Source organism: Scleropages formosus, chromosome 18 (genome assembly GCF_900964775.1).
Source record: "Scleropages formosus chromosome 18, fSclFor1.1, whole genome shotgun sequence".
In the NCBI taxonomy this organism is placed as follows: domain Eukaryota; kingdom Metazoa; phylum Chordata; class Actinopteri; order Osteoglossiformes; family Osteoglossidae; genus Scleropages; species Scleropages formosus.
In genome coordinates, this window is record NC_041823.1 from 6,961,403 (window position 1) to 6,987,541 (window position 26,139).

The window sequence follows — 26,139 nt, forward strand, 5'->3', positions numbered from 1 at the left end:
GCAGGCTCTTTTGGGTTTGTTTTATAGTATTTTATTGTTGCTTCTTAAGTTCTGGATCTTTCACGAAGATTGTTTACACACCATCTTCAAAGATGAGCTTAATCTCCAATACAGGTGCACTACCAGCAGTTTTGTCATTTTGTTTGCCATTTTTTTATGTCCCTTATTATCCATTTAAATTTCAAAATCATCTTACAGATTTTTAAAAAAGTACCCATTTATTATTACATTACCGATTTGCATTTACAAAAAAAATACATTCCCTTTTCCAAAGACAAATATTGGTGATCAGTTAAGGTTTTATTCTTGGTTTCTACAGGCCACATACGCTTCACCTTGACCTGACGTGCAGGGCTGTACATTTGTATTAATGCAAATCCATGTTGTGTGTCCAAGGTCAAGTTCTCCCTCAGTGGTCCATAACATCCTGTTTCTGTTGCCATGACTGCCGACCCACCAATTCGGGGCTCCTTCATTAATGCATTTTGCTATTGTTATTAAGGCTGTTGGTCAGGAAAATGGTGCGGTTCACAAAAATGAATCTGCCTTCACCTTTCAACAGGTTTCTCCTCAAGTCAAATGCACACACAGTGCATGGACTGTTAGCCATTTAGCAAAAGAAATCATCCAAAAATCTAAATTATTCCACTTTTAAGAGTACATGGTTCCCACTGTAAAACTCTCACAATAGTGTTGACATTTTCAATACACAAGAAAAATGCATTTTAAAGTCCAACAACCATCATGTTACATGTGATAAAGAGGAATACAAGTACACTTTACAAATTTAGTATGTACATAAATATTAACACTTCAGCCAGTTGTATAAAAACATTACTGAACGTATCAGAAAGCTGTGTACTTTAAAAGATTTCACTGTGGTAATATTTAACAAGTGAAAATGTCAGTTTGTATAGAAAAGCTAGCAACATATTGTAGTTTTTACTCCATTATACCGAAAACCGCCCTATTTTAGTGACTTAAGACTTCACTACAAGAGGAAATTTTAAAAGGCCTCAAATAAGGCGTAATGAATGAGCATTGTCATCCCGCCAATTTTTTTTTTTTGGTTAATGTTTCTACAAGAATTACAAATTTTAGCAGCATGGTGGTTTGACAAATACATATAAAATTTGAGTAGCCATGTTTAGTGTGTTAATAGTGTTCTGCCAGTGTTGGCACAGACCAGTTATCACAGTAAGTAAAGACTTGGGAACACGTGGCAGAAAAGGCAGAAAGCATCATCTAAGCAACTGAAAGGCAGATTTCTATGTTTACTGTTGGTCAAGGCCTTTGATGTACATGTAAGGCCACTGAATACTCTGCAGTCGTCACGTCTGTTAGCAGGCGCAAAAAATTTGACTAAACTAAACCTTGTGCTCTTGGATCTTTCTACCAGTTTGTCAACAAGAGTCAACAAACTTGTTGAGGACAGTAAGGAGTAAGGCGTCACGCATCTGGATTGGCTGTGTGTCCCTCAGTACACCAGGTACTTGAGCTCAGAATAGATGAGGGGGAACATGACCGTACAGGCGCGGTACAGGATTTCGCCGCTGTGCAATAACGCTCGCGGCATCGTCAGCCAGGACTCAGACTTGAAGCGGAAGTAGATGGCGTACAAGGCCACAGCGAAGAAATTCCCGATCAGGGTCATGGGTTTGGGCGTCAGGCTGAGGGGACAAACACAGGTTCTTGTGATTGGTTTTCAAACTCTAAGGCACAGTCTTAAAAAAAAGTTTCTTTAAATTGGAAATATTGCACATGAGTGTAGCAGCTCCTCGCCTTACAAACACAATAGTGAACACAAGTCTGTAACTTGATGTGTTCATGAATCCAAAATTGCTTTTAAACTAAGTTGCAGTAAATGCTTAATACAGTCATCCTAGTTTTAGGTTCTGTAAAATTTTAAATGAATGTTCTGTAAGACCTACTGAACATTTTTATTACCGCCAAGCTACACTGAAATTAAGACTAATTGAAATAACAAAATACACCTCTCCACAACCTTCTATTCAGTGTCGATTCAATACAAAGTGTAAAGTTACTTGTCTTATTATTACTCACTGACACTCAAAAACACCAGACCAGAGCTTTACACACTGTGGAAGCAAGCTGAATCAAGGCAGCCCTACATTCCTATTCTTGTTTTTTTTTCTTCTTTTTTTTTTGTTAAAGCAGTTTGTCTGGGTCCATAAATACAGGGCATTTTTGTTCTGTAACAGAAACTTTACAAAATAGCTAAGTGAAGAAATAAACGGTAACATGTTTGTCTTCGGAAATTCAGATCTCCAATACTCATAACCTCAGGAGCCCATGTACATGTTACTTTTCACAGCTACCAGTTTTTTTTGTGGGGGGTGCGCATACTGCTAAAGGTATCAATAAGTATGTTTTATGAAAAATACAGGCTTACACTGACAAGAGTCCAACAGGCCCAGAAACACACTCTCCACCAAGTTTGAAGTAATGGAAGCAGGCCTTCCTCAACTGGTGTAGCGAATCTGAAGGAACACAAGCATTCTTTACATGCTTACTCAAACACGCAGACAAACTGTGGAGCTGTTAAGCTTCTAAGAGAGAATGTAGCGACATCCATACCTGTGCACCCCCACCCCAACACACACATTACAATGAGGCTGTACACTCACTGTCTGTGGCAGCAAACAGTTCATAAAGAGCTTGTGCCAGTACGTTGACCACAAACGAATGCGATGACTTCCGCTCCCAGTGGAACCTCTTCTTGGCCTGTGGGTAAGAACGTTTTGGTTTTTTCATATAACACTGCCATATTTTTTTTTATGTGACCTCAGCTGCATTCAAAAATTTTAAGGAACTAAAGACAGCTTGTTAACAAAAAGGCTTGCTAGTTTTTCAAACTACTGTTTTTATATTTACTAAGAATCTGTAAAATACTGAACATGTAATGACATTAATTCAATCATTAGTTGAGAACACAATCTATTGAACTAATCTAAACGTATAAGAAGATAAAAATTAAGACTGTAAAGTAGTGTAGCTTTCTACCACGAAACACCACCAGCTGCTATCTAGTCACTGTGTGACAGGTAGCATTCTACCATACAGGAGAGGGTACCTGCTTCATGCCGCCTTGATCGTAGAGGTCAGGGATGTTCCCCAGAAGCCCTCTCCATATCTTAACATCGTTGAGGACAACACTCATTCCTCCTCCAGTCAGGGGGTGTCTCATGTTGTAAGCATCCCCTAAAAGGAGGACTCCTGCACAAAGAATAACACAAGTTCGCTCATCACTTCACATGACTCCTGCTCACCTCGTGCATAGCGCGCTGGCTGGACAAATATATAACAAAGGGGAACCGGTTGCTTCAGAGCAGTAACGTTGGACCAATACAAGCCAGGTGGTCTCACGTATTAAGGACTGGATCCCTTCCTGTACTCAATACCAGAGAAAATGGTGGGAAAACGGATCCAGACTATAGAATGAAACAGCCTGATGTAAAGGCAGGTCAAATGAGGAGGCAACTGGCCTGCTTTGTTTACAGGAGAAGGTGGGAGAAAGCTAGCTGGCATGGTCCTCAGGCGATCGTTCTGCAGAGCATTTAGGAAAGGCCCTTTGATGTGCTCTGAGGAGAGAGAAACAAGATGATTTGGTCAGGCACTACAGCCAAAGCTATAAAACATTTGTCAGAGAAAATAAGTTGAGTGGCTGGTTCACGGTCAACCATCCAGCTCTCCCTTATGTTCTTCACCTGGCAGCTGTGGGTAGATCTTCTCCTCCATGTATTCCCTAAGGTTTCTGGGCATCTCCCCTCGGATGTCAACCAGAACCCTGGTTTCCGAGGAGGAGATCTGGTAAATGAGCACAGGGCTAGGATTAGCCAGCACAAGTTCAGCATGGTGAGGCTTAAACTGCGGACAATCCTGTGGAAAAAGTAAGAGAATTACAGAGTACCTCTCAAAGGAAACCACTTAGCACAACAAGCATTAAATCATTACAAATGTGATTACTGTATTTCATATTTAAGTACTTGCAAAGGTCTAATGGACACTACAGTGTTGTGGTCAATTTATATGTAAATACTTACCTTCATTATGCATCCCACAAAGTGTGAAGAAATTTTTACTTTATTAGACACAAGGTTTTTCCTGAACTTGGAGAAACAGCCATCGGCCACCACAGTTAGTGGGGCGTGAATCTCCTATACAAGGTGAAATAAGCGTGAAAAGAAGATTAGGATATAAAATGCAATCTTAGCTTGTGATCTTATAAGGCTGCCAAATTTTGCAGTATTCAGACAAACTATAAGCTACACTGAAATGAACAGCATAGGTGAAAAATGTTTTGTTTCTATGAGTAAATTAGTATTTACATGTATTTTCATTTCAGGGTAATTATACAAGTGTGTGTGTGTGTGTGTGTGTGTGTGTGTGTGTACGTACACAAGTCTATCTGGACAGTGCCCCCCCCGAGCTGATTTCACCACTAACAAACGGAAGATGTAGAGAGAAAACTGGTTGTCCTTGCCTTCACTTCCCCAGTTTCCTTCACCCTGTACTGGATTCCTATGATGCGTCCATTGTGCTCCAGCAGGCTGGTTACTGTGCCTTCAATCAACTTTGCACTTGGAAAACACAAGACCTCAGGTCAATAACACCTGATAGTGAGGGACACAGTCATTACATTAGCCATACAGGTCTTAAAAAACTTCAGAACTTCAACAAGATGAATATCAAGTTGTGACATTTAATTTCTGAAGGAAAAAAGCAAGCCGCTATAATAATACACCGGCTCCTCATCTCAAGTCCGTTCATAATTTGTTTCGTTCGTAACTCCAAAGTCATGTTTACCACTGTCGCTCTCAATAATCTTATTACAAACATGCCTTGATTTGTTTCCAGGTTAGCTTCTATCCTGGCATGTCTAAATAAAGGTAATTTCAAAAATAAAAGATTTTTTTTTTTAAATAGTTTTATTTAAGCTGACCCAAAATTACTGACAATAAAAATGCATTATCTCTTAAATTCTATTCAAAACAAATTGTTCACTGATTTATCCCATAAATATGTGCAACATTCCCCATCTTGTTATTGACAAACCAACATACATGAACACTAGACATAAGCTGTGAATACACTAGAAGTCAAGGTGGTCCCACACTCCAAATCTGTTCTCTTTACTGATCTGTCAGATACAGGCCATATTCACTCTACTGAACATAAAGATAAGTGAATAAAATGTAATGGAAAAAAAATGGGGAAAATAACATAAAATTTATGTATCTTTGAACATTGTTAACTTGAATTTATAAAATAAGGAGTGAATATATCATTAGTAAGTAATAGCCCAGCAATATTGGGTGTGCAGTGTTTATTCTTTGAGCGCTTCAGTAAGATTAAACTACACACACACGCTTTCTGAACCGCTTGTCCCATGCAGGGTCGCGGGGAACCGGAGCCTAACCCGGCAACTCGGCATAAGGCCGGAGGGGGAGGGGACACACCCAGGATGGGACGCCAGTCCGTCGTAAGGCACCCCAAGCGGGACTCGAACCCCAGACCCACTGCACTACCACACCCCCGTAAGATTAAACTAAAGTATCATTAAATTATCACTGAGGTTATAAAAAGTTAGTTCTCTGATAGAGTGGTGGAAGAGCCACACTATGGTTCAAGCAAGGCAGTTAACCATACCGTTACCATTTATATTTTGAGAAGGAAAGTATATCCTAGCAGTTCCGGAAGCACTGCTCTGGGGTTCCTACTTTGTCTCAGCCATGGCAGCCCGCCGCAGGCCCATGATGAAGCGCCCATGGTGGAAAGCTCTCCCACCCTGGACTACATTGTCCTCCTTTGGGTATGGGATCTCCACCTCCGTGCGGCTCTCCAGGTCGTGGATCACGTAGCCGTTTACAACGTGGGCATCCAAACCCTCTACTGAACCTGAGGGAATAACAACAGAGCTTAGCAAAACACTGACTTCCTTCACCTGTGTACCTGTAAGAATTTCAGGCCTGGGGTAATTCTACTCATGTGTTCAATCATACAAAACAGAATTAATTTTTCATTTTTGCTACAAGGAAAAAATTTTTGATATGGTAGGTACAGATATGGTGATCAAAATATGAGCAAAACACCATCTGGCCTTAAATTTTTTTAAAATTTTGCCCTTACCTTCCAGCCCAAGATCTTTGAGGGCACAGTATCCCCCCGGTTGCAACAGCTCGCCCACAATTCTGTCCGGCTCATGCAGATCTCTCTCCACCACGGTAACCTTGCGGCCGTCTCGTGCCAGCACGGCAGCCATGGCAGAGCCTAGCACACCAGCCCCCACGATGATGATGTCGGCTTCCTGCGAGGGGTCACATGCTGCCACCTTCTCTCTACAATCTGAGTCCATTTGTTCCACCTCCTTTGTTTGACTACACACCTGACACAAGAGTGAGACACGGAACCACGCCGACATCATCAAACAGTACCTCTCATCTGCTGTCTGCCTGCAGTAATTATAATTAACAGAAAAAAATGACAATTCATTCAGAAAAAAAAAAATCAACTTGCACCACAGTTTCTCTAGTTTGCACTACTATTCAGTTAAATTAGTGGATGGCCCACACTCCCAGCATCTATAATATAACTGTTTATAGTGAAAAAGTGCTTATCGGAACTCCATTACCTAGAAGAAATAATGGAGGGAAAAACTGTGACGTAATCCAACTGGAAGGCACTGAGACTTAAGTATTCAGCTTTTCATATTTTTGCTGTAGGTGCCTTCAGTTCTTTTTAGCCAAATATTTAGCCACTCTGGAGGAATAAAAATAGGAATCATAAAAAGTGAAGTGACACTCCGTAGAAGCACACAACATGAGTAGAACACTTCAACTGCATTTTTTATTAATCTTATCCTTCTCATCTAGTCAGTGTATTCGATACATTTGCATTCTTATTAGTCGTTTCACTGATTCGATAAGCAGGGGTTACTTTATACACTTACATTTTTTTAGAATTCTTTGCATGCAATGGAACACAGTGAATCAAAAGCAGCAAAGTAGTGAGGTGCTGTCCTGTAAAAGATATGTACCTGCAATCCACCTCTTTCTGGAAAGTGAATACAGCATTTTATTCTTCAATACATTTGATGTAACTCAAGGGTGTCCTGTCCCTGTAGGCAGGTGAGGGGTTCCATCCCCCCCATATATTCTTCAAAAACATCTTATGATCATGATAAAATACCATTTTTTTCTACAAATAAGGAAACACATTTTTTGTCATGGCCTACAGTACAGCCTACAGTACGTTTACATTTATTTATTTAGCAGATGCTTTTCTCCAAAGCAACTTCCAATGAACTCTATGTAGTGTTATCAGCCCACACACCTTATTCACCAAGGTGACTTACACTACTTACACTGGGTCACTCATTCATACATCATTACAGCGCCACATAGAGGACAACAACGGTATAACGACCATAACTAGAACTTACTTTCATGGTCCATAATAACCTGCCGTACAGTTTTACCACAATTGTCACAGAGGTGCTACTGACGGGGACTTCAGTTCCCGATATGTTTACAGGTTAAAATGCCAGACCTTTGAGCCGAGACACTTATTTTTTCCGCATTACACACAGTTACAGTACTTGTCGTTCATGAAGCACAATTTTTATTTTTGCCACACGAATTACCTCAGTTTGCTACTTCTGTTTTTAAACAACAATTACGCAGCTTATACTTCTTTCTAAAAATTCGTTTCAAAATGTACTGAAAGGCAGTTGATTTGTTCAATTTCAGAGGCTTTTTTTCCTTTTTTTAAAACGAGACAGTTGTGCGACGTACCTTTTCAGCGAAGGAGCCTCCTTCTTGTTCTTCTTTGACGCGGAAAAGTCGCCTCGCGAGCGGCAGCGACGACAGGAGCTCGAGCGTCGTCTGCAGCGCATCTCCGCCGCGGTACCGCGCGTATGACAGCAGCAGGCACGCGGTGAACAGCGCAAGCACCACCAGCGCGAGCTCGCGATGCGCGTGACCGAGAACGGCATCGCACTTCTTGTAAATATAGGTGAAGCTCGCGATGCCCAAAAAGGTCCACATTTTTCCAACGTAAGTTTGGGGAAAAAAGTGAAGAGAACTAAAGTATTACCGTTTCCTAAATCAAATTTCACCAGCAATGGTTAAAAAAGCAGAAATATCCCGTCATAAATTTGACACGGTGAACTATTTTAAAAGTTCACACATCACTATTTTAAATATAAAATAAGCTCATCAGGTAAGCTCAGCAGGTAACGTTTACTTTATTTTTTGATGAACAAAAGTTGTCAAGGATCTTCTATTCTAAGAACAAAGGGATAGAAAATACACATGCTCGTTTATCCATTTCACAGATATAATCCCTGACAAGCTGCTTCGGCCACTGTAATACTTCCAGAAGATGCTGAATAATTTATGATAATTAGACACGGCGTCGACCTGTAGGATTCCCCGCCTTTGTCCCGCCTTCCTTGTGTCAAATCCGTCCAATCAGAAGCGGCATGTTGGTGAGCAGAGCTCACGCTATCTGGCCATTGGCCAATCCTGAACTGCCGGTAAGAGAGCCGACTGTCAGAATGGTAGTATGATGTGATGTCACCAGGAAAGGTAAACCGAATCATATTGCCAAGGTTCTGCACATAACGAGAGAATAATACTCACGTTATACAATGTAAACGTAATATTTCTAATGTTCATTTCGAAAAACACGTCCATTAAACACTTAGTCACATTTAATATTTAATACATCATGTAGTATATTATACAAAATGTGCAAAATTTAGATTTAATCAAAATAGTCACCAATAATTATATAGTCACCACTCTATAGTATATTAATATATATACTATAAAATACTATATATGTTGTATATATACTATAAAATACTATATGTTGCAACAAGGCCAACATTAAATGTTATGTATAATGTTTATAATTGATTTGATGTTGATTAAATTTGCTGGACTTTAAATAGCTCAAGAGCCTTATGGCAATTGCAATGTGTTGCTATTATTAACTGTTTGTTCTTTCAGCAAAAAACAATACTGGACATCTATTTTGAAATTAAATTTACATCTCCTGCTAAATATTGCATAAGTATTTTGAGATATGTACTTACACCATTGAGTATTTAGTTTTCACTGGGTTGCTTAACCCAGATTAAAAGTGAACTGGTGAATTTAAAGATAATGGCAACACTCCACTCCATACAATTCATGCAAATGACAGTTCTGACATGAACATAATATTCAGTTTATTAACATAATTGAAATTACTTAGGAAACTAGAAATCTATGAATGGTGCTTATATCCTTCACAGTGCAGCCATATATTAGGCAACAGCTTAAAGGACTTTAAATCTTTAAAGACTCTTCCCATTTTATCATTGCTCTTGGCTTTAGAAACTATATAGTGCATATAAGATAATTAGATAATAAAATACAAGGTAATTTGAGTACATCTGTGTATTTACACATTTCTGAGAAATTTATTAATGATTAGAAAATTGAGAAATTTTTGTAACGTGCATAACATATGAAAAATAATGAAACACATGAATTGCAGGCTCAGTTTAGTCTGGAGTGTCTCTGATACACACACATTCCAAAACACAGCGAGCTGGAGCCTAACCCAGCAACACGGCACAAGGCTGGAGAAGGAGGGGACACACCCAGGATGGGACACCAGTCTATCGCAAGGCACCTCAAGTGGAACTCGAACCCCAGACCTGCCAGAGAGCGGGACCTGGCCAAACCCACTGCATCACCGCACCCCTGTTGTATCTGATACAGCAACGTATTATTTTAACGTTTCATCATGGCTTGGCTTCACGAACGAAGATTTAGTCTGCAGCAAGCTCGCTGGTGGCTGACGAGGCCAATGCGGGACAGCCAGGTCTGGCCGCAGTGGCTGCAAGGGAAAGTCTGTTCTGGCTTTGGTGTTGTGGTGTCACATTTCTTCCTCCATCTCCTCTTGTCCTCAAGACCTACCCTGCATGCATTCTCAAAGGAGGAGACAGCCTGGTGAATGGTGTGTCTCCAGGCCTTGTGGTCGGAGGCTAGAGCAGGCCACTGGGGTGGTCAATGTAACAGGCACCAAGGGATTTCTTCAGAGAGTCCTTGTACCTCTTCTTCAGTGCGATTCTGTCACGGTGGCCAGTGGTGAGTTCGCCATACAGCATAATCTTGGGCAGGCGATGATCCTCCATCCTGGAGATGCACCCTGCCCAGTGCAGCTGCGTCTTCATCAGCATGGCTTCTGTGCTGGTGACCTCCATCTGTTCGAGGACTTCAGTGCTGGAGTCATTCCAGTGGATGTTGAGGATGGTGCGGCAGCAACGCTGGTGGAAGGGTTCAATGAGTCGCAGGTGGTGACGGTAGGTGACCCACCACTCGGAGCCGTGGAGTAGGGTGGTCTGTACAACGGCTCTGTACACACTGAACTTTGTGCCTTTTTTCGGATGTTTGTTGTTTTTGTACAGTCTACCCAATGCACTGTTTGCCTTTTCCGGTCTGTTGCCAATCTCTTTGTTGACCTTGGCATCCGAGCAGATGATGTACCCCAGGTGACTGAACTTCTGGACTGTCTTCAGCTCTGACTCGCCGATGGTGATGCCGGGAGGCTGGTAGTCTTCCTGAGATGCAGGCTGGTGAAGAACTTCTGTCTTCTTCAAACTGACTTCTAGCCCGAAGATCTCGGCAGCCTCTGCAAAGCAGGATGTTAAAAGCTGCAGAGCTGTCACCGTGTGGGAAACAAGGGCAGCATTATCGGCAAAGAGTAGCTCTCGGATAAGATGCTCCACTGTCTTGGTGCGGGCCTTTAGTCACCTCCAGTTGAACAGGCTGCCATCGGTGCAGTATCGGATATAGACACCATCCTTGTCATCAAGGTCTGCTGTGAACCTTTGGAGCATCATGCTGAAGAAGATTGTGAAGAGTCAGCGCAAGGACACAGCCTTGCTTTACACCATTGCCTATTGGGAAGGGCTCTGAGAGGTCATTGCTGTGCCTGGCTTGGCCACGCTGGTCTTCATGTAGCTGGATTGATGTGTTTAAAAAGGTAAAAATATCTTTAAGACAAAGTTCAGTCCCAATCAGTCCAAGAAGTGGGTTCTTGTTTTGAAAAAATGTATGTCAGCAGTACCTGAATTACTTACCACAAGGTGGGGCACAAGTACCAAGCACTGAACTATAGCTGTCAGTCAAACTGCTGAGCTGCCTGAGTCATCAGTGTTACTGTAAGATGATCATTCCGATTAACTCCGAATTCCGTCATAGTGCTGAGGTAGCATGTGATGTATTGGTTACACCTTCCACCTCTGGACTTGACTTGAAGGTTGTAGGTTCACATCCCACCTCCAGCTGTAGTACCCTTGAGCAAGGTACCAGCCCTTGACTTGCTCCACCAGAAATTACCCTGCTGCCTAATTGGCTCAATCATTCCAGTCAGTGTAATTCTTTGAATTGTTAAATTTCTTGCCTGTTGAAAGCAATACAATTTAACACTTTCCTCCCCATGCGTCAACCACACCCCTCTCCCAGCATTTCCTAGAAAGAGTTATAAGCCAGTTGGTGAGAAAAACGAAAGACTCATGAGGTACACAATCATATTCACTCTTAAAACTTACAATGTTGCTGCTGATCTGCACTTTGAATTTACAATACCTTAAAAAAGCAACATAGTTCTGTAGATGGTATAAAGGACACTGTCAATTACTTCATGATATAAATTCCCGGACAAAAAACACTCGGCGCAAATCACTTCCCAATATACTATGTTTATTTGATTAATAATTAACTATTACAAAATATATGATGCATAAATGTCAACGGAAAAATATAAACAGAAGATGCTGCACACATTCATAAATACAAATTTACATGTTATACTCCACATAACCCATCAGAGCCTTTGGTCTTTTATATCCCATGGAGAAGAAAAGAGAAGTTGCAGCAGGAACACGAGTTACAATATCGAAAAGCCCTATCGGTTTTCCCTGTATGGAATATACAGTACATGATGCAATCTTCCATAGCGCAAAGATGTGAAATGACATCATGTAACATTTGCAATGCTCTGATGTTGCTGCAGCAGCTATTGTTGTCATCTGGTCTGAAACGTGGTATTTTTTGCATAATAAAATGGAAGGTTAAACGAAACTTGACCACCAAGTACCAGGCACTGCGAGAGGAGGCACTTGTGCACCCAACACGACTGGTTTGGCATAGAGAATGACAGTTGGCACGTGGGTTCGAGGATGGGGCGGAGGCGGGGGGGTGGGATGCGTGGGCTGCTCGTCTACACGGTGGATTCTGGCTGAGTCACCTCGTTGTCCTCATCCTTGTCCTCCCTCATCTTCTTCTTCTTCTTTTTCTTCTTCTTCGTGCCTTGGCAGGGCTTGCACACGCAGCACATGATGCACGGCGATGCGAGCAGCAGCAGCGGAGAGGTGACCAACACGATGACGCTGACCCCCACCAGGATGCCCACCACCTGTCATGGGCAAAAATGCAGCACATTTGAACTCCCTGGAGGGACTGAGATTAGGAGGTTTTTGCACGTGTTCTGGACTGAGGAAGGGGCGACGCTGCGACACCACGTGAGAAAAAGAAACGTATGTCAGTTATACACGACACAACAAAATCAAAGTTCTTCTGTTGATTTTTGTCTTACTTATGATTAAAGTTGACTGCTTACAAAAATACCACTAGAGTGAAAACATTCTTCCATAGTATATATTTACATTTATTCATTTAGCAGATGCTTTTCTCCAAAGCGACTTACAACGTTAAGATACTTTACAATTATTTACCCATTTATACAGCTGGGTAACTTTACTGGAACAATTTAGGGTAAGTACCTTGCTCAAGGGTCGGAGATGGGATTTGAATCTGTGACCTTTGGGCCCAAAGGGTATGAGGCTATGGGCACTTTAGCGTTACCCATTCACCTGAAACACATGTTTGGACTGTGGGAGGAAACCAGAGCACCCAGAGGAGACCCACACAAACAAAGGGAGAACGTGCAAACTCCACACACACAGACTGAGTGAGGATGCAGGGATCAAACCCCCATTCCCTCGTTCCACTGTACTGCACCCACATCCACCAGCACTAATTATTAATAAAGGAACTTGACAGTGTAATGACTTGGTGGGGGAAGTGTGAGGATAAATGAAAGAAGCGTGAATGATACGGGTCAATGATACACTGAGACGAAGAAGAGAGATCAGGTCACTGTGTTCAAGAGAAACGTGAGTTAGTGAGAGAGAGCTAGGGACTGAGGTTATTGTTGTTGTTGTTGTTGTTGTTGTTGCTGTCTGCAATGGACTGACATCCCATCCAGGGCATACCCGTCCTAGCCTAGCACCCAGTGTTCCCTGAATAGGCAGTTAGCAAAAGTAAGCAATTATTATTATTATTATTATTATTATTATTGTTGTTGTTGTTATCATTATCATCTACCCTACAATGGACTAAAGTCTCATCCAGGGTGTACTCCCGCAGCTTTGAGCCCAGTAATGTCAGAATAGGATCCAGGCCTCCAGAACCCTGACCAGGACAAATGGTTAGTTGAATTAATTCATATTTTAATCAATTAACTTATGTATTATTATTATTTATTAATTTTTTTTTATTATTATTATAAGTAATCTTGTAAATAAGCTCAACCATTTGTCTTCAACAAATGCTTTGGCAATGCATGTGTATCAAAATTTTTCATGCCAGTGAAGGACACTAAAACTGAATATTTAAAGGGAGTGGGTGAGACAGAGAGGGAACGAGCGAATGAGAGATGGAGAGAGAGAGAGAGAGAGAGATGGGGGGGGGGGCGTGGGATCCACCTGCGTTCTGTTCCAAATGACCGAGGCTCTCGAGTGGCCCAGCTTGTTTCTGCATGGCCCTTTGTCATAGTGCCGCAGGAATATGTCTCCCTGTAACAGAACCACCAATTAATCTCACTTCTCCACCTCATGCTACACCTTTCTCTTATTTGCATGGGTGACATTCCTATTGGCGATTCCCCAAATCCCTCCCGATCGCCATGAGTAGTGAAAAAACAGTTCCGTATTTCATACTTTATTGATCAATTAATCATTATCATTATCTTCCCTGTATCGGTTCAGGGTAAGCACCATGCTCAAGGGTACAACGGCACGAAGAGTGTGATTCAAACCTGGCTCTTTCAATTGCAAGGAAATGGCTTTAACCGCTGCGCCCCCTGCTTGCCAAACCACCTAATGGCAGGTAAAACCAAAAAAAAAACAGACTTCACCACAATTACACCTCCGGAAACAAAGAATGCGGACTCTTACGTCGAGATTCTGCAGACAGTACCAGCAGAAGGTGTGTTTGCAGCTCTTGCAGAGCATCTGGGCACAGCCCTGGTTCCTCTCGATGTACACTCCACACATGGGGCACTGCTTGATGGGCCCGTCCGCCTCACAGCTCAAGGGGGTGCTGCAGAGAGACGGGTCGGGGTTTGTGCCCTGCGACGGGTGTCTGTCTTTCATCTCGCTAGTGAGCGAGGCTTTTCGGAAGTTGCCGGAAGCTGGAGGGACCAAACGGGGCTCCCTCTAGCTGTGCTAACCTGTCCTCCTGGGTTGGCGCGGTCAGCGGCCGCCTCTCTGGGCACGTGTGTCCGTCCTGCCAGGGGCCCTTGCAGGAGGAGCAGAAGACATTGTTGCAGGCCGGGCACGGCACGGATGTGGGCTGGCCCTCGGCGCTGGGCTTGACCCGACACACAGCCTGGCACTCAACCACAGGGCACCAGGCCTTGCTGGGGTCCAGCTGCACACCTGCGACATCACACACAGCACAAGACATGAGGACTCAAATTCACCTTCCATCCATCCATTATTAATAAGCAGCTTCTCCAACACAGGGTCCTGGAGGTCCAGAGTCTATCCTGGAGGTAGGGTACACCCTGGATGGGATAGCAGTCCATCACAGGGCAATCTCACACACACACACACACATCCCGATACTCTCGAATACATGCACTGAGGGAAATTTAGAGTCACCGGTTCATCTGAGACATGCCTTTGGACTGTGGGAGGAAACTAGAGCACCTCCACATGGATGCGGGAAGAACATCCAAACTCCCCACAGAAAGATGGATTTGAACCCGCATCCAAATCCATGGGCCAACATCTTGTGAGGCACCAGCGCCTCCCGCTGTGCCACCATGCCGCCCTTCAAATTCACCTCTTAGCGCTGTCTTTTTATTTTTTTTTTTTTTTGTGTGTGTGTCACATGAATGAGGGCCCTGGAGGAGGATCATCTGCCTCGTGATGCGATCTTTGCCAACAGGAGCCCAAGCTGTTCCGGGCAGCTCAAAGTGACCTCAGCTTCGGGTTTTTGGCCCAAAAATCTTCATGCAGGTATCATTCCGTGTTGTTATGATATACATAGCTATTATCGTAAGTTGGATCTGAAGTGCCGTGACAACATCTAGATGTTAATGTGGCAGTAAAATACTGCAGTCTAAAGATGGTTTTAATGCGAACGCTTTAAGACACTTTGGGGGGGAGGGGGGGCATAATATTATACACAGGGTCCATTTAATTTGTTGCAAATTGGTCCACTGATTTATTTTCAATTTCGGTTTCAGTTTAGCGCACTTTATTAGCACAAATCCTTCAACGCTTGCGTTGCCAAAGAAACGATAGATCAATTTTACGAACAATATAGAATTTTTTTTTTTTTTTTAATATTTGTAACAAAATTTAACAGAATACCATAATAATTTTTTTAATTTTTTTTCTTAGTGTAATCATTATGATGTATGTCACGCTGCAGTTTCAGTTGATCTCAGCCGTCTCAGTACGGGGGGGGGGGGGGAGAATAGATGTTCTGTGTGCTTTGGAGGAGAACGAATAAAAATAGTAGGAACCACAGGACACGTCAGCCTAAAGGCGGCCTTCTTCGGGGACCCGCTGACGTACAGCCACCCGATGCGCCGCTGTGCACAGCGTTGTCCGCCGTGGGCCGACCGTGGCACCGTACCTCGTTCAAATCTCAGACGCTGGTACAGCTGGACTTGATCTACGGGGGCAAAGCAGGCGATCTGCAAAAACACAGCAAAATATGCAGTAATGCTTCGGAAATATGGTCTCGCTCGCTTCATGGGCCAGTGCAGCATTTTTGGGGTAAAAAAAAAAAAAAATACAATAATTATAAATTGCTTTTGGGGTTTTCAGATTAAAACACAAATTACCTTCTGTTAAGTATTTATGCATATGTATAAATAACTGTAATAAAATAATAAAATGAATTAATTAAAAAAAATTAGAAATAAATGTAAATGTAATGTATTTCTTGTTTTTAATAAAAATGCAGTGAGCGCTATATATAGAAAATGAACTGAGATGCCTTCAGAAAATATAATTTGACATTAACCCCAGTAATTCTACTTAGATGTTATTCATTATTACTATTATCAGCGACACGTGTCTTCGTGTTTTGTATTCAGAGCAAACCTCGTGACGGACTCTCCAGCATTAAGCGTTATGAAATATTTTTGTGAAACGTGCCCACAACTTGTGACGCAGCAGCCGCGCAGTGATTTGCTGACGGCCGCAAATAAAAGTGTCGTTACGTGAATCCTGATTTCCACATGCAGGGCTGGGCTACCTGTCACACTCTTTATTTTCTAGGTGCTGCAAAATGCGATGGAAAATGTCAGGATGGTAACGAAAAAGTGACACGGCTCAGACGTCCATTCTTGCAGATATTTACATTGTATTTGGAAGATCAGCACTTATATGGTGCGCTTAGTGTCAATAACTGAAAGCAGGTTTTTTTTATGGTTATTTATGCTCTAGGTGGTATAACTATAAAAAACATAAATTTTAAATGAAAATAAAAATTAAATTCCTTCATATTTCAGTACTGCACTTAGAACGGTTATCTATGCTTTAAATGATAGAACTATGTACAAATACCTGTTTTTAATTAAAATAAAAACAAAAATCTCGTCTATTTCATTAAAAGGGTCATCCAAAGCAAACTTGACATAAAATATTTCATTTATTTGACACTTTTTTCTCCAAAGCAACTTGCAATGTTAAGTTACCTACAATTATTTACTCATTTATACACTTGGGTAAATTTACTGGAGCAATATACAGTAAAAGTGTTCAAGGGAACTATAGCTAGAGGTGGGATTTGACCCTGCAACCTTTTGGATCCAAAGGCAGCAGCTCATACAACTACACCACCTGACTGTTCTGTTGTTAATTATGACGAATATATGTATATTAAATTTCGTCATATTTAATAATACTCATATTTTAATATGTATATTAAAAAATGACTAATATAGCTTATAAAAAGGTGTTATCGAACTTTTAACTTGTGCTGCATGTGAGGTCAGTTACCTGGAAATACCACTTCTGTTTGTGTTCGTGATGCTGCACATGTTTTTACTTGCTTTTACTTGTGCTTTTACTGTCCTTCTTCGCTACTCACCTGTAAGTTGCTTTGGACAAAGGGGTCTATTTAGTAATGGAATACACTTAATAAACACGTTTAAATGCTATATATTTAACATTTTGCGCGTCTGCCGTTACCGTAGTGAGGGATTAAATAGAACACGGTGGGAAAGAGTGCGAACGCTTGGGGTCAGTGGTGCTCTGCTGAGCGTGAGCCACACCTGGGCTGCTTCCCCAGCCACCGACGGATGCGCGCACCGTCTCACACCGTACCTCCGAGTCGAGCAGGGCTCCGGTCTTCAGGCAAGCCATGTCGGGGCAGGTGACAGGGGCGCCGCCGCCCTCCCGAATCGCCAGCTGCACATACTGCTGCAGACACTGGAAATCAGGGTGGTGGGGAGGGTCGGCGTGGGGGCAAAAATCACCATCCATTATCAATAGTGACCTCAAGACAATTTATACAGTAGCACAGATTTGGGTTCAGAAGGTGGTTCATCTGCCTGGAAATATGAATATCAATAGAATCACAGAACTTTCACTATTATGAGCAGGGCCGACGTTTCTAATTGGAAATTCATAGTTTATTTACTGACGCGATACAGCCACATAGGGTAAAAACGCTTGCTGTAGCAATCATAATCTCCCGCCGTGCTACTTCTGTTGACACCCACTTGGGCAGTAAGAAATTTTCTGTTCGACTGCATGCAGAACCCGCTCCTTGGGTAAATATGAGATAGGCCTCGCCGAGCAACGGCCGAGTACACAGCGCCAGCGGATTATTCCCAGAGGCGTGACTGGTTACCGTCGTATTTTGTTTACAGTATGCCTTCGTGACTCGTGTCGGGATAGCAACTGATATCACAGCTGAGACCTTGAATGTCATTAATGGGGGATTATAGCGGACGGACTCGGGTTTGGAAACCTGTTGTGTCAAGACACGAGGCTTCCACCTTGATATTTGGCTTTACCAACGCTGACAACAACAGGCAAGAGATTCAGAAAGGAGGAAAAAAAATCCGTCATGGATAATAACGCTCCAATTAGAAAACCCACGTCAGATTAATGAAGTTGAAAACTCAAAGAAAAGTGAAGAAGGGAAACAAAAAGAATAAAAACAAGGAAATGAGAAAAATAAATTCTGAAGCTTGTTGCCGCTATTGTTGTTTTGCTCTTTAGTGGGAGAATTAATGGAAAATTAATGGAAAACCAATAATAGTAGGGGCGGCATGGTGGCACAGCGAGTAGCCCTGCTGTCTCACAACACCTGGGTGGTGTGAGAGGATGTGGGTTCGATCCTTGCGTGTCTGTGTGGGTTTCTGCTGAGTGCTCTGGTTTCCTCCCACACTCCAAAGACATGCTGTTCAGGTTCCCCCAGAGTGTGTGTGTGTGTGTGTGTGTGTGTGTGTGTGTTTTTTTTTTCCACTGATGTATGGATGAGTGACCCAGTGTAAGTCACCTTGGTGAATTAGGTGTGTGGACTCATAACACTACAGAGCTCATTGGAGGTTGCTTTGAGAAAAGCATCTGCTAAATAAATAAATGTAATAGATCCATACATTAAAATATCTGCTTGTCCAGTGCAGGGCTGCAGAGGTTATGAGACAGGATACACCCTGGACATGACACCATGCCATCACACACACACTATATGAGCAATTTCAAGTCATCGGTTCACATGAAACACATCTTTGGGACAGTGGGAGAAAAGCCACACAAATATGTGGAGATCATGCAAACTCCACACAGACTGAGCCAGATCCAAACCCACAGCCCAGGAGAGGTGAAGTCCCAGCACTACCTACTGCCCCACTGTTCCATCCAGTCCATCGTGATATTTGATATTTAAAACTGAACTGATCTATTCATTATGCTGTGCCGTATCTATCAATACCGGCCCTCGCTATGTACCTCTCCCAGGGTACGACGTCTCGGCCCTCCTTTCAAATGTCACACTCCTGCCCTCTTACTGCAACGCTCTCCTCCACGACATCTTCCAAGGTCCAAACCGCTGAGACTCACCGAGGTGCAGAAGACGCAGTTGCAGCTATGCAGCTTGTTTGTTGCAGTCGGAGGATACTCGCTAAGGCACAGCTTGCAGTAGACAAGGGACGCCGCGGTCCCGTTGTCCGCCCGGCCGGGACCGCCATCTGCCGACGTGGACTCCATCCCTCCTTCCTCTCTTCCTTCGCTCTACGGGTGGGAAAATTGTGAGACTACACACTCCATGATTGTGCGGGACAAAAACACCACAGAGGCGGTCAGGGAACGGTTCATGCACTCAGCGCAGCTGGCGTGAAGGGCAACGGGGTCAACGGCGTCCACGCAGAGACTTGCTGCAGAGAAAAACGGAGGTGCACAGGGAAAGCGGGGCTTCTTCCGCTCCTTGAGGAGTCCAAGCTCAGGGGTCCAGGCTGGCTCATGCCATACCTTCATGGTTTTACTTTGTACTTTACATCTCTGAGTTTGACTTAATTTGACTTCAAAATAAGCAGTGAAAACCAATGGCAAACATGGAATTCGCAAGTATCGATAAGAAGCGACCGCATTCATTCATGCTACAATCTTCCGAAAAGCAGTGGCAGAGTATTTGTTTATGCTTAACTGACTGCGTAATTCCCTTCGCCATCGTGCACCGCAACGAAAGCGAGATCCTGGCACATAACGGCAGGCGAGCGTCACCCTGGCGCGCTCTACGCACGGGCCATGGTCGACGTGGTTCGGCTGTCCTAACGGTGCATTCTGGGACGGAGAGGACCGCACACGTGCAAGACGTTGTCGCATTTTCACAACTTTGAGATCAGCATCACAGCTCTGATGTAAACTTTGGTTACGCCACGTAATGAACCGGAGACCAGGTGAACACACCTCTTCATCAAGCTTGTCAAGCCCCACGTCTGGAAAACCATCATGTTCTAGGTTCTCGCAACCTGAGTTTTTAATGACACGACCTGGTGGTTCGGTCCACCCGAGTCCTCCAACAGTGTTCCCTCAATGGGACTCTTTCAAAATTCCCTCTCTCTAAAGATCGTTAATGATTTCAAGAAAGCTGCCGAAACCTGCACACATCGCAACCTGCCCGGACAGCGGTTGAGAACTAATTACCAACGGAGACAAATGACTTACTTTTACTTTAAACAACACAGCACGCTGCCTTCCCCTCCGAGAAGCAGAAATCGCAAAATGACATTGCTAAATCTGCAGCATCTGCAAGGCTGGATCTGGAGGCCTTTCCTTTGGGGAGAGATCACTCTAAAAGTAATGATTTTATGTAGTCCAACACCCATCTGTAACATCCCTGTCCAAATGTTCAGAAAAAGCACTTCTCTGACTTTGCACCACGTGTAGGCGTGCTCTGATTTAATACTTTCTCCAGCGGCCTTCCACCTACACCAAACCAATCAATAAGTCTTTTAATAAGACATGTCACCCCAGGACGTGTTAGTACACTTCTAACTATGTCTCTAAAGCAGTCCTCAGTAGGACATTTGTCCATTTTGGTGTCATTACAGTGCTTTCTGCGCTTTATACTTCACCTACACAGCACAGATGTGATGTGACAACAGCTGGAGTGTGGAATGGCACACAAGGAGAGGCAATTCTCCCACAACCCAATCCCGGCAAAAAAACGAGGAATGAAACTGTAATCTAGGATCAAGGTAGATTAGAGCATAACGGTGCAACGGTAGTTGATGAAAATTACGAAAGTAGAAAGTACCTGCGTGACCAGAGGAAAGGCCACAGATCACGCATTACCTGCAAAGGCTGTGTCGTTTAATGCAAATGAAAACTACAATACTTTGTGGCACAAGAGCAAAACACTGACCCCCCCCCAATCAGTGTACACTTATTTCCGCTCTGTCACTGTTCCGAAAAACAGGTGTAAAACAGGGTAGACATGTGACATGGCAGTATTTGATGTACATGGTAGGGTCAAAAACAGGCTAATTCCATCTTTGCTATGCATGTAGCTGGAATTTATCATTTATCACTTCCGCGCTAAATGAACACAAATGTTCCGCACATAATAATTCAGAGCTGCTTCATTCTGGAGGTAAAGATGAAAAATTAGAATTGCGGAGCCTTTCTTACATCCCAGGCAAACAGTTGGGAGGAAAAGTTGGAATGAACCCAAGTTCAGCTTCACTTGCTTGTCATACCTAACAAATTAAATTATTATAAGCATATGTGTGTCTGTGATAATAGATATTCGTGATTCTGAAAGCCCATGAAGATCATTTTACGCAGGAATTTATATGTGTGTGTGTGTTCTGACAAGGTTTGATGTGTTCAGAGAAGGTTCAGGAACAGGTCTAGATGCAATAGTTTGGAATTATTACTCAGACTGTCATAAGCATGTGTATAAAATCCGTACAGCTGAAATAAATACATACAGTACAGAGTTGGAGCGCTGGACAAGACCCACCTACCGTATTTGTCTCTTTAAATCATCCACGTTTGCGCAATTTTCTACGTTGCTCTAGTCTATTAAGATACGTAGCGAAGGAAGGGTAGTATTATTCAGATTATGGTTTCATGATGGTAGTTAATAATGTTCATTCTTGATGCGGGCGACGCTCCTCTCCGGTGCGGACCGATGACAGACTACGACGTCCGTCCTCTTTCTTTGGCGGACCGACCGGGGACCGGCGGGATCGTCATCGCTCGCGCGTGAACCGCCGCGCGCCCCCCCCCCCCCCCCCGTGCGCTTCAGTGTGAATTTTCATTGTTCAGTTTCAGCGTCAATTCTGGCGGATCGCCACTCATCCGCGGCGAACGTCCCGACGGAAGCGCGGAGGCGCGGAGCAGCGCGCCGAGCGGGTGACACACTCGACTCGCGAACGGCAATGAAGGCACGCGACGACGGCGCGCGCAACTCACCCCGCAGGCGGCGCGCGGCGGCGGCTCGCCCTCTCGCGCGTCCCGCAGCCGCAGTGCTCTCCTCTAGCTCGGACTCCCGACACATCGGGCGGGATCGCACCCGCTCTCCGCCACACACACCGCACGCACACGCACAGAGGGGAAGGGGAAGAGAGAGAGAGAGACAACCCACGCGCCAGGTCGCCCACTCGGCACCTGCGGTCACCTCGATGATCTCACGGGGATGGGTCCGGCCCACGCGCCCTCCCCCAGCAACCCACCCGCGTTGGAACACCCCCCGTGTGTTTACCTGCGTGAGGTGCGCTGTGTGTGCGGTGTGTGTGCGGTTCCCCAGGCAGCGCGCGGCGCTTCCTTCTTCCTCATTCTGCTCTCCAGCTCCGGCTGCTGCTGTGGATCTTTTAACCCTTTTGTGGGAAAAAGCAGCAGGAGCGCAGAGTGCCGCCCGGCGTGGAAACTCATTTCCCGAAGTACGCGCATCATGCTTATGTTTACTCTTAGATTATGATGCCGTATTAACCACGTTCTTGATATGCATTCCAAACAGTCGCGCGTGTCTTTGTGCGCAACAATGTGTCAATACGACCGGCAACAATATTGCCACTCAGTCAGTGACGTCTCAAAATTAATAAACCTACAGATTACGACCAGTTCAAACTGACTCCGATATATAGGGCAGTATGTAGAGCACTTTACAGTATTATATGGTCACGAATCCCGCACCCAGGAATGCCCCTCACCCCCCCCCCCCCCCCCGAACCCCCCAGGCTGGCACTGTTCATCAGCTCTCCGTCCAGCTGTGTTTATTTCATTATATTTTGCGTACTTTCAGGTGGATCAGTTCTGGAGTATCCAGGTGTGTTTGATCAAACTCTGCACCTGAGTCCACCGTCATCCCCGTTTCCCAGTTTTTCCTGTATGAAACAACACTTTTAAACCAGTTCATATAAGACAGAATAATATACCGAGATCACTGTTGTGTGTGGACTTCTCTTTATAGATCAGTATGTAGACTGTTTTTCAATATAGACCCATGTTTATGGACCAAAAGATACAGCTATGCTTGAAATTGTGGTAACCTCTTGTCATGTGTCCCTAAATTGTACCACGAAGTCGTTGTTGAATCAGGACCGGTGTTTCTCATGTGACATAATAGGTGTGTGTGTGTAATGACCAGTTCCTTATGTTGGTTCAGAAAACTGAAGAAGTGCAAAATAAACCTGTGTTGCACTGGTTAAACCAAGTAGTTAAGAAGAATCAGGTGTGTAAATCATAACCATTTATCACACACACACACACACACACACAGAGTCCAAAACTGCTCATCCCAAACAGGGTTGCAGTGAGCCGAAGCCTAACCCAGCAACACAGGGCACGGGGGGGACAACGCACCAGTCCATTGCAAGGCACCCCAAACAGAACTCGAACCCCAGACCCGCCAGAGAGCAGGACCCGGCCAAACCCACTGCGCCACCACGCTCCCTTCATAACCCACACACACACACACACACACACACACACACACATTTTCGGAACCGCTTTTGCCATACGGGGTCACGGGGAAACGGAGCCTACCCGGTAACACAGGGCGTATGGCCAGAAGGGGAGGGGACACACCCAGGAGGGGATGCCAGTCCATCACAAGGCACCCCAAGCGGGACCCAACCCCCAGACCCACCAGAGAGCAGGACCCGGTCCAACCCACCACGCCCCCCTCATAACCATTTATTCATTTTATAAGTCTATTTTGATATTTTATACAAGAATAATTACCATTCTGATAGGGTTCACATACTTTCAAGCAGCTCTCTATGTAAATGAGTATATGGACAAGTTTAAGATAAAAAACAATGTTTCACTGTATTTTTTTCTAATCCTCTGTTGTAACTGTTATCGAACCTGCATATTTGCTCTCAGCTTCTTTCGATCCCCCACAGATTCACGCAGTAACAAAAACATTTAGGTTACAGTAAAATAAGAGTAAAGCAAAGAAATTAATGTCTTAGGACTAATGATTGGTTGTCAGACCCTAAAAATAAAATACCCTAAAAACCACCCATGGCCGTATCTCTTTAAAGACTATAACGCAGAGTAAAATAATTGATTTTATGCTTAAAGTGAGACTAATAAATGTGAATAGTCCTTACAGAACCCATACCTTTGTCAATGGGGTGAACTTATTGACTGGTCTCTCCAGCACTGGTCCTGCTGACCTTTTCACTGCTCAAGTGTAAAATAACAATTGCTGTCAAAAATTAATTATTAGCCTTTATCTCATCTCACCCCTTTGTCCAAAGATACATGCAGTATATTTGATCCATTTAAACAGCTGGTTAATTTTACTGGAGTACTGTAGCTACTGGAGTACTTTACTCGAGCCGGGTAATTTTACAGGAGTAATTCGGTACCTGGATCACTGGTACTACAGCAGCGGCACGGAGTGGGTCTCGAGCCAACAATTCGGTACACATAACTACACTACATTACTTTAACAGTAAACACAAGCAGCTCATAAAGAGGAAAAACCCTAATTGCATAGTTTATGTGCATTTACATAGCTGACGGTTCTCAGTTTTAAATCTTTATAATGATTTACTAGTTTAAACATCTGAGTAACTTTACTGGAGCAATTGAGGGTAAATACCTTGATCAAGGGTACCACAGCAGAAGAATGTATTGTATAGAATCTGGGTCCCTGGAGCACACGATGGCAACTCTAACCACTGCGCCACCTGCTGCCCCTCACTGAAATATTAATATATTTACTATATAGTGCTCTGTATAGCAAAGTAATTATAAAACTAAAATACATGGTCTCTTTTATTTGGCCTACGTACCAAGGATTTTCACTGAAGGGGTGCAGCAAATAGATCATCTACTAATGTGATCACTTTAAAATTTTCAAACACTTAGTACTCGTTAGATTACTCCAGTCAGAAATCATTGTATTATCTAGAGTGTTGTTAGTGTATTTTTCCTAGTTTTTACTAGTCAGCTTTCATTATGCGCGTAAATGAAAGTTGAAATATTTCTCGGAACTGCAAATGATTTGGTTTGAGTAAAACAAAACAGAACCGGTTTTGATGTTTTGATGTCGCCCCGCCTTATTCTTAGAGGCATGACAGGACATCATCCCTCAGAAGAGAAAATATTTTTCGAAGCAGTTCTATTACAACATCTGCGGTGAAAGCGTAGTTGCGCTTCGCAGCTCGGCCGCAGCCCTGCGGAAATACACAGCAACCCTCTCTGGGCCCCTCCACTAATGTGCCGATGGTCACCTCTCAGGTCCAGCGGACCCAGCTGTGTCCTCCTGCCTTGGATCCCCTTCCTGAGAATTGATGAAGCCGCTGTTACTTCATCAGGGCTTGGCTAACAGACACGTCTGTCCCTGGGGAAGATCATCTGGGTGGTGTCAGGTGTTCTCCCCTTGACAGGTACCCTTGAAACCAGACACCACCCCCCACAACTTCCACTCAGATGGTCGAGGAGAAACCCCTTCAGTCTAATGTGGTTGATCCCAAGTTATAAACAGCTATATGTTTACATATAATAATAATAATAATAATAATAATAATAATATTAACACACACACACTTTCTGAACCGCTTGTCCCATACAGGGTCCCGGGGAACCAGAGCCTAACCCGGCAACTCAGGGCATAAGGGACACACCCAAGATGGGACGCCAGTCCATCGCAAGGCACCCCAAACGGGACTCGAACCTCAGACCCACCAGAGAGCAGGACCTGGTCCAACCCACTGCGCCACGGTGCTCCCCATAATAGTAACAGTAATAATAATTATATTATATTATATTATATTATATTA

General features: G+C 43.7%; 2 protein-coding genes across 4 annotated transcripts; both read right to left on the reverse strand.

The window, feature by feature from the left end:
• Window positions 1-219: 219 nt before the first annotated feature.
• Window positions 220-8,380, reverse strand: sqlea (squalene epoxidase a). The gene is made up of 11 exons (XM_018762759.2): window positions 7,815-8,380; window positions 6,151-6,406; window positions 5,742-5,919; window positions 4,505-4,601; window positions 4,065-4,178; window positions 3,729-3,900; window positions 3,507-3,602; window positions 3,095-3,237; window positions 2,649-2,745; window positions 2,414-2,501; window positions 220-1,670 (listed from the first exon to the last, which is right to left on the reverse strand). Exons 1-11 carry the CDS (start codon window positions 8,064-8,066, stop codon window positions 1,478-1,480), a joined length of 1,686 nt encoding a protein of 561 aa, XP_018618275.1. The 5' UTR covers window positions 8,067-8,380; the 3' UTR covers window positions 220-1,477.
• Window positions 8,381-11,792: 3,412 nt separating this feature from the next.
• On the reverse strand, window positions 11,793-22,708 carry rnf144b (ring finger protein 144B). Of its 3 annotated transcripts, none has more exons than XM_018762737.2 (8): window positions 22,605-22,708; window positions 19,457-19,627; window positions 17,711-17,815; window positions 16,011-16,071; window positions 14,593-14,800; window positions 14,318-14,462; window positions 13,847-13,936; window positions 11,793-12,495 (listed from the first exon to the last, which is right to left on the reverse strand). In XM_018762737.2, the coding sequence occupies exons 2-8, from the start codon at window positions 19,601-19,603 to the stop codon at window positions 12,301-12,303; spliced, it is 951 nt and encodes a 316-aa protein (XP_018618253.2). In that variant the 5' UTR covers window positions 19,604-19,627; window positions 22,605-22,708; the 3' UTR covers window positions 11,793-12,300. The 3 variants fall into 3 exon arrangements, with proteins under 3 accessions (XP_018618253.2, XP_018618254.2, XP_029115607.1); XM_018762738.2 differs by lacking the exon at window positions 22,605-22,708 and adding an exon at window positions 21,865-22,266 and having other exon boundaries at window positions 11,795-12,495; XM_029259774.1 differs by lacking the exon at window positions 22,605-22,708 and adding an exon at window positions 22,316-22,590 and having other exon boundaries at window positions 11,796-12,495.
• Between the last annotated feature and the right edge of the window lie 3,431 nt (window positions 22,709-26,139).

Bases quoted from the DNA above. Each gene is read 5' to 3' on its own strand.
- rnf144b (XM_018762737.2), bottom strand. From the start codon at position 19,603: ATGGAGTCCACGTCGGCAGATGGCGGTCCCGGCCGGGCGGACAACGGG. The intron at 17,816-19,456 runs GTGAGTCTCAGC...CCTGATTTCCAG, and splicing joins ACTGCGTCTTCTGCACCTCG to TGTCTGCAGCAGTATGTGCA. The intron at 14,463-14,592 runs GTTAGCACAGCT...GTCTCTCTGCAG, and splicing joins GCGCCAACCCAGGAGGACAG to CACCCCCTTGAGCTGTGAGG.
- sqlea (XM_018762759.2), bottom strand. From the start codon at position 8,066: ATGTGGACCTTTTTGGGCATCGCGAGCTTCACCTATATTTACAAGAAG. The intron at 6,407-7,814 runs GTACGTCGCACA...CTCTTGTGTCAG, and splicing joins GAGGCTCCTTCGCTGAAAAG to GTGTGTAGTCAAACAAAGGA. The intron at 4,179-4,504 runs GCAAGGACAACC...CACCTTGTATAG, and splicing joins AGGAAACTGGGGAAGTGAAG to GAGATTCACGCCCCACTAAC.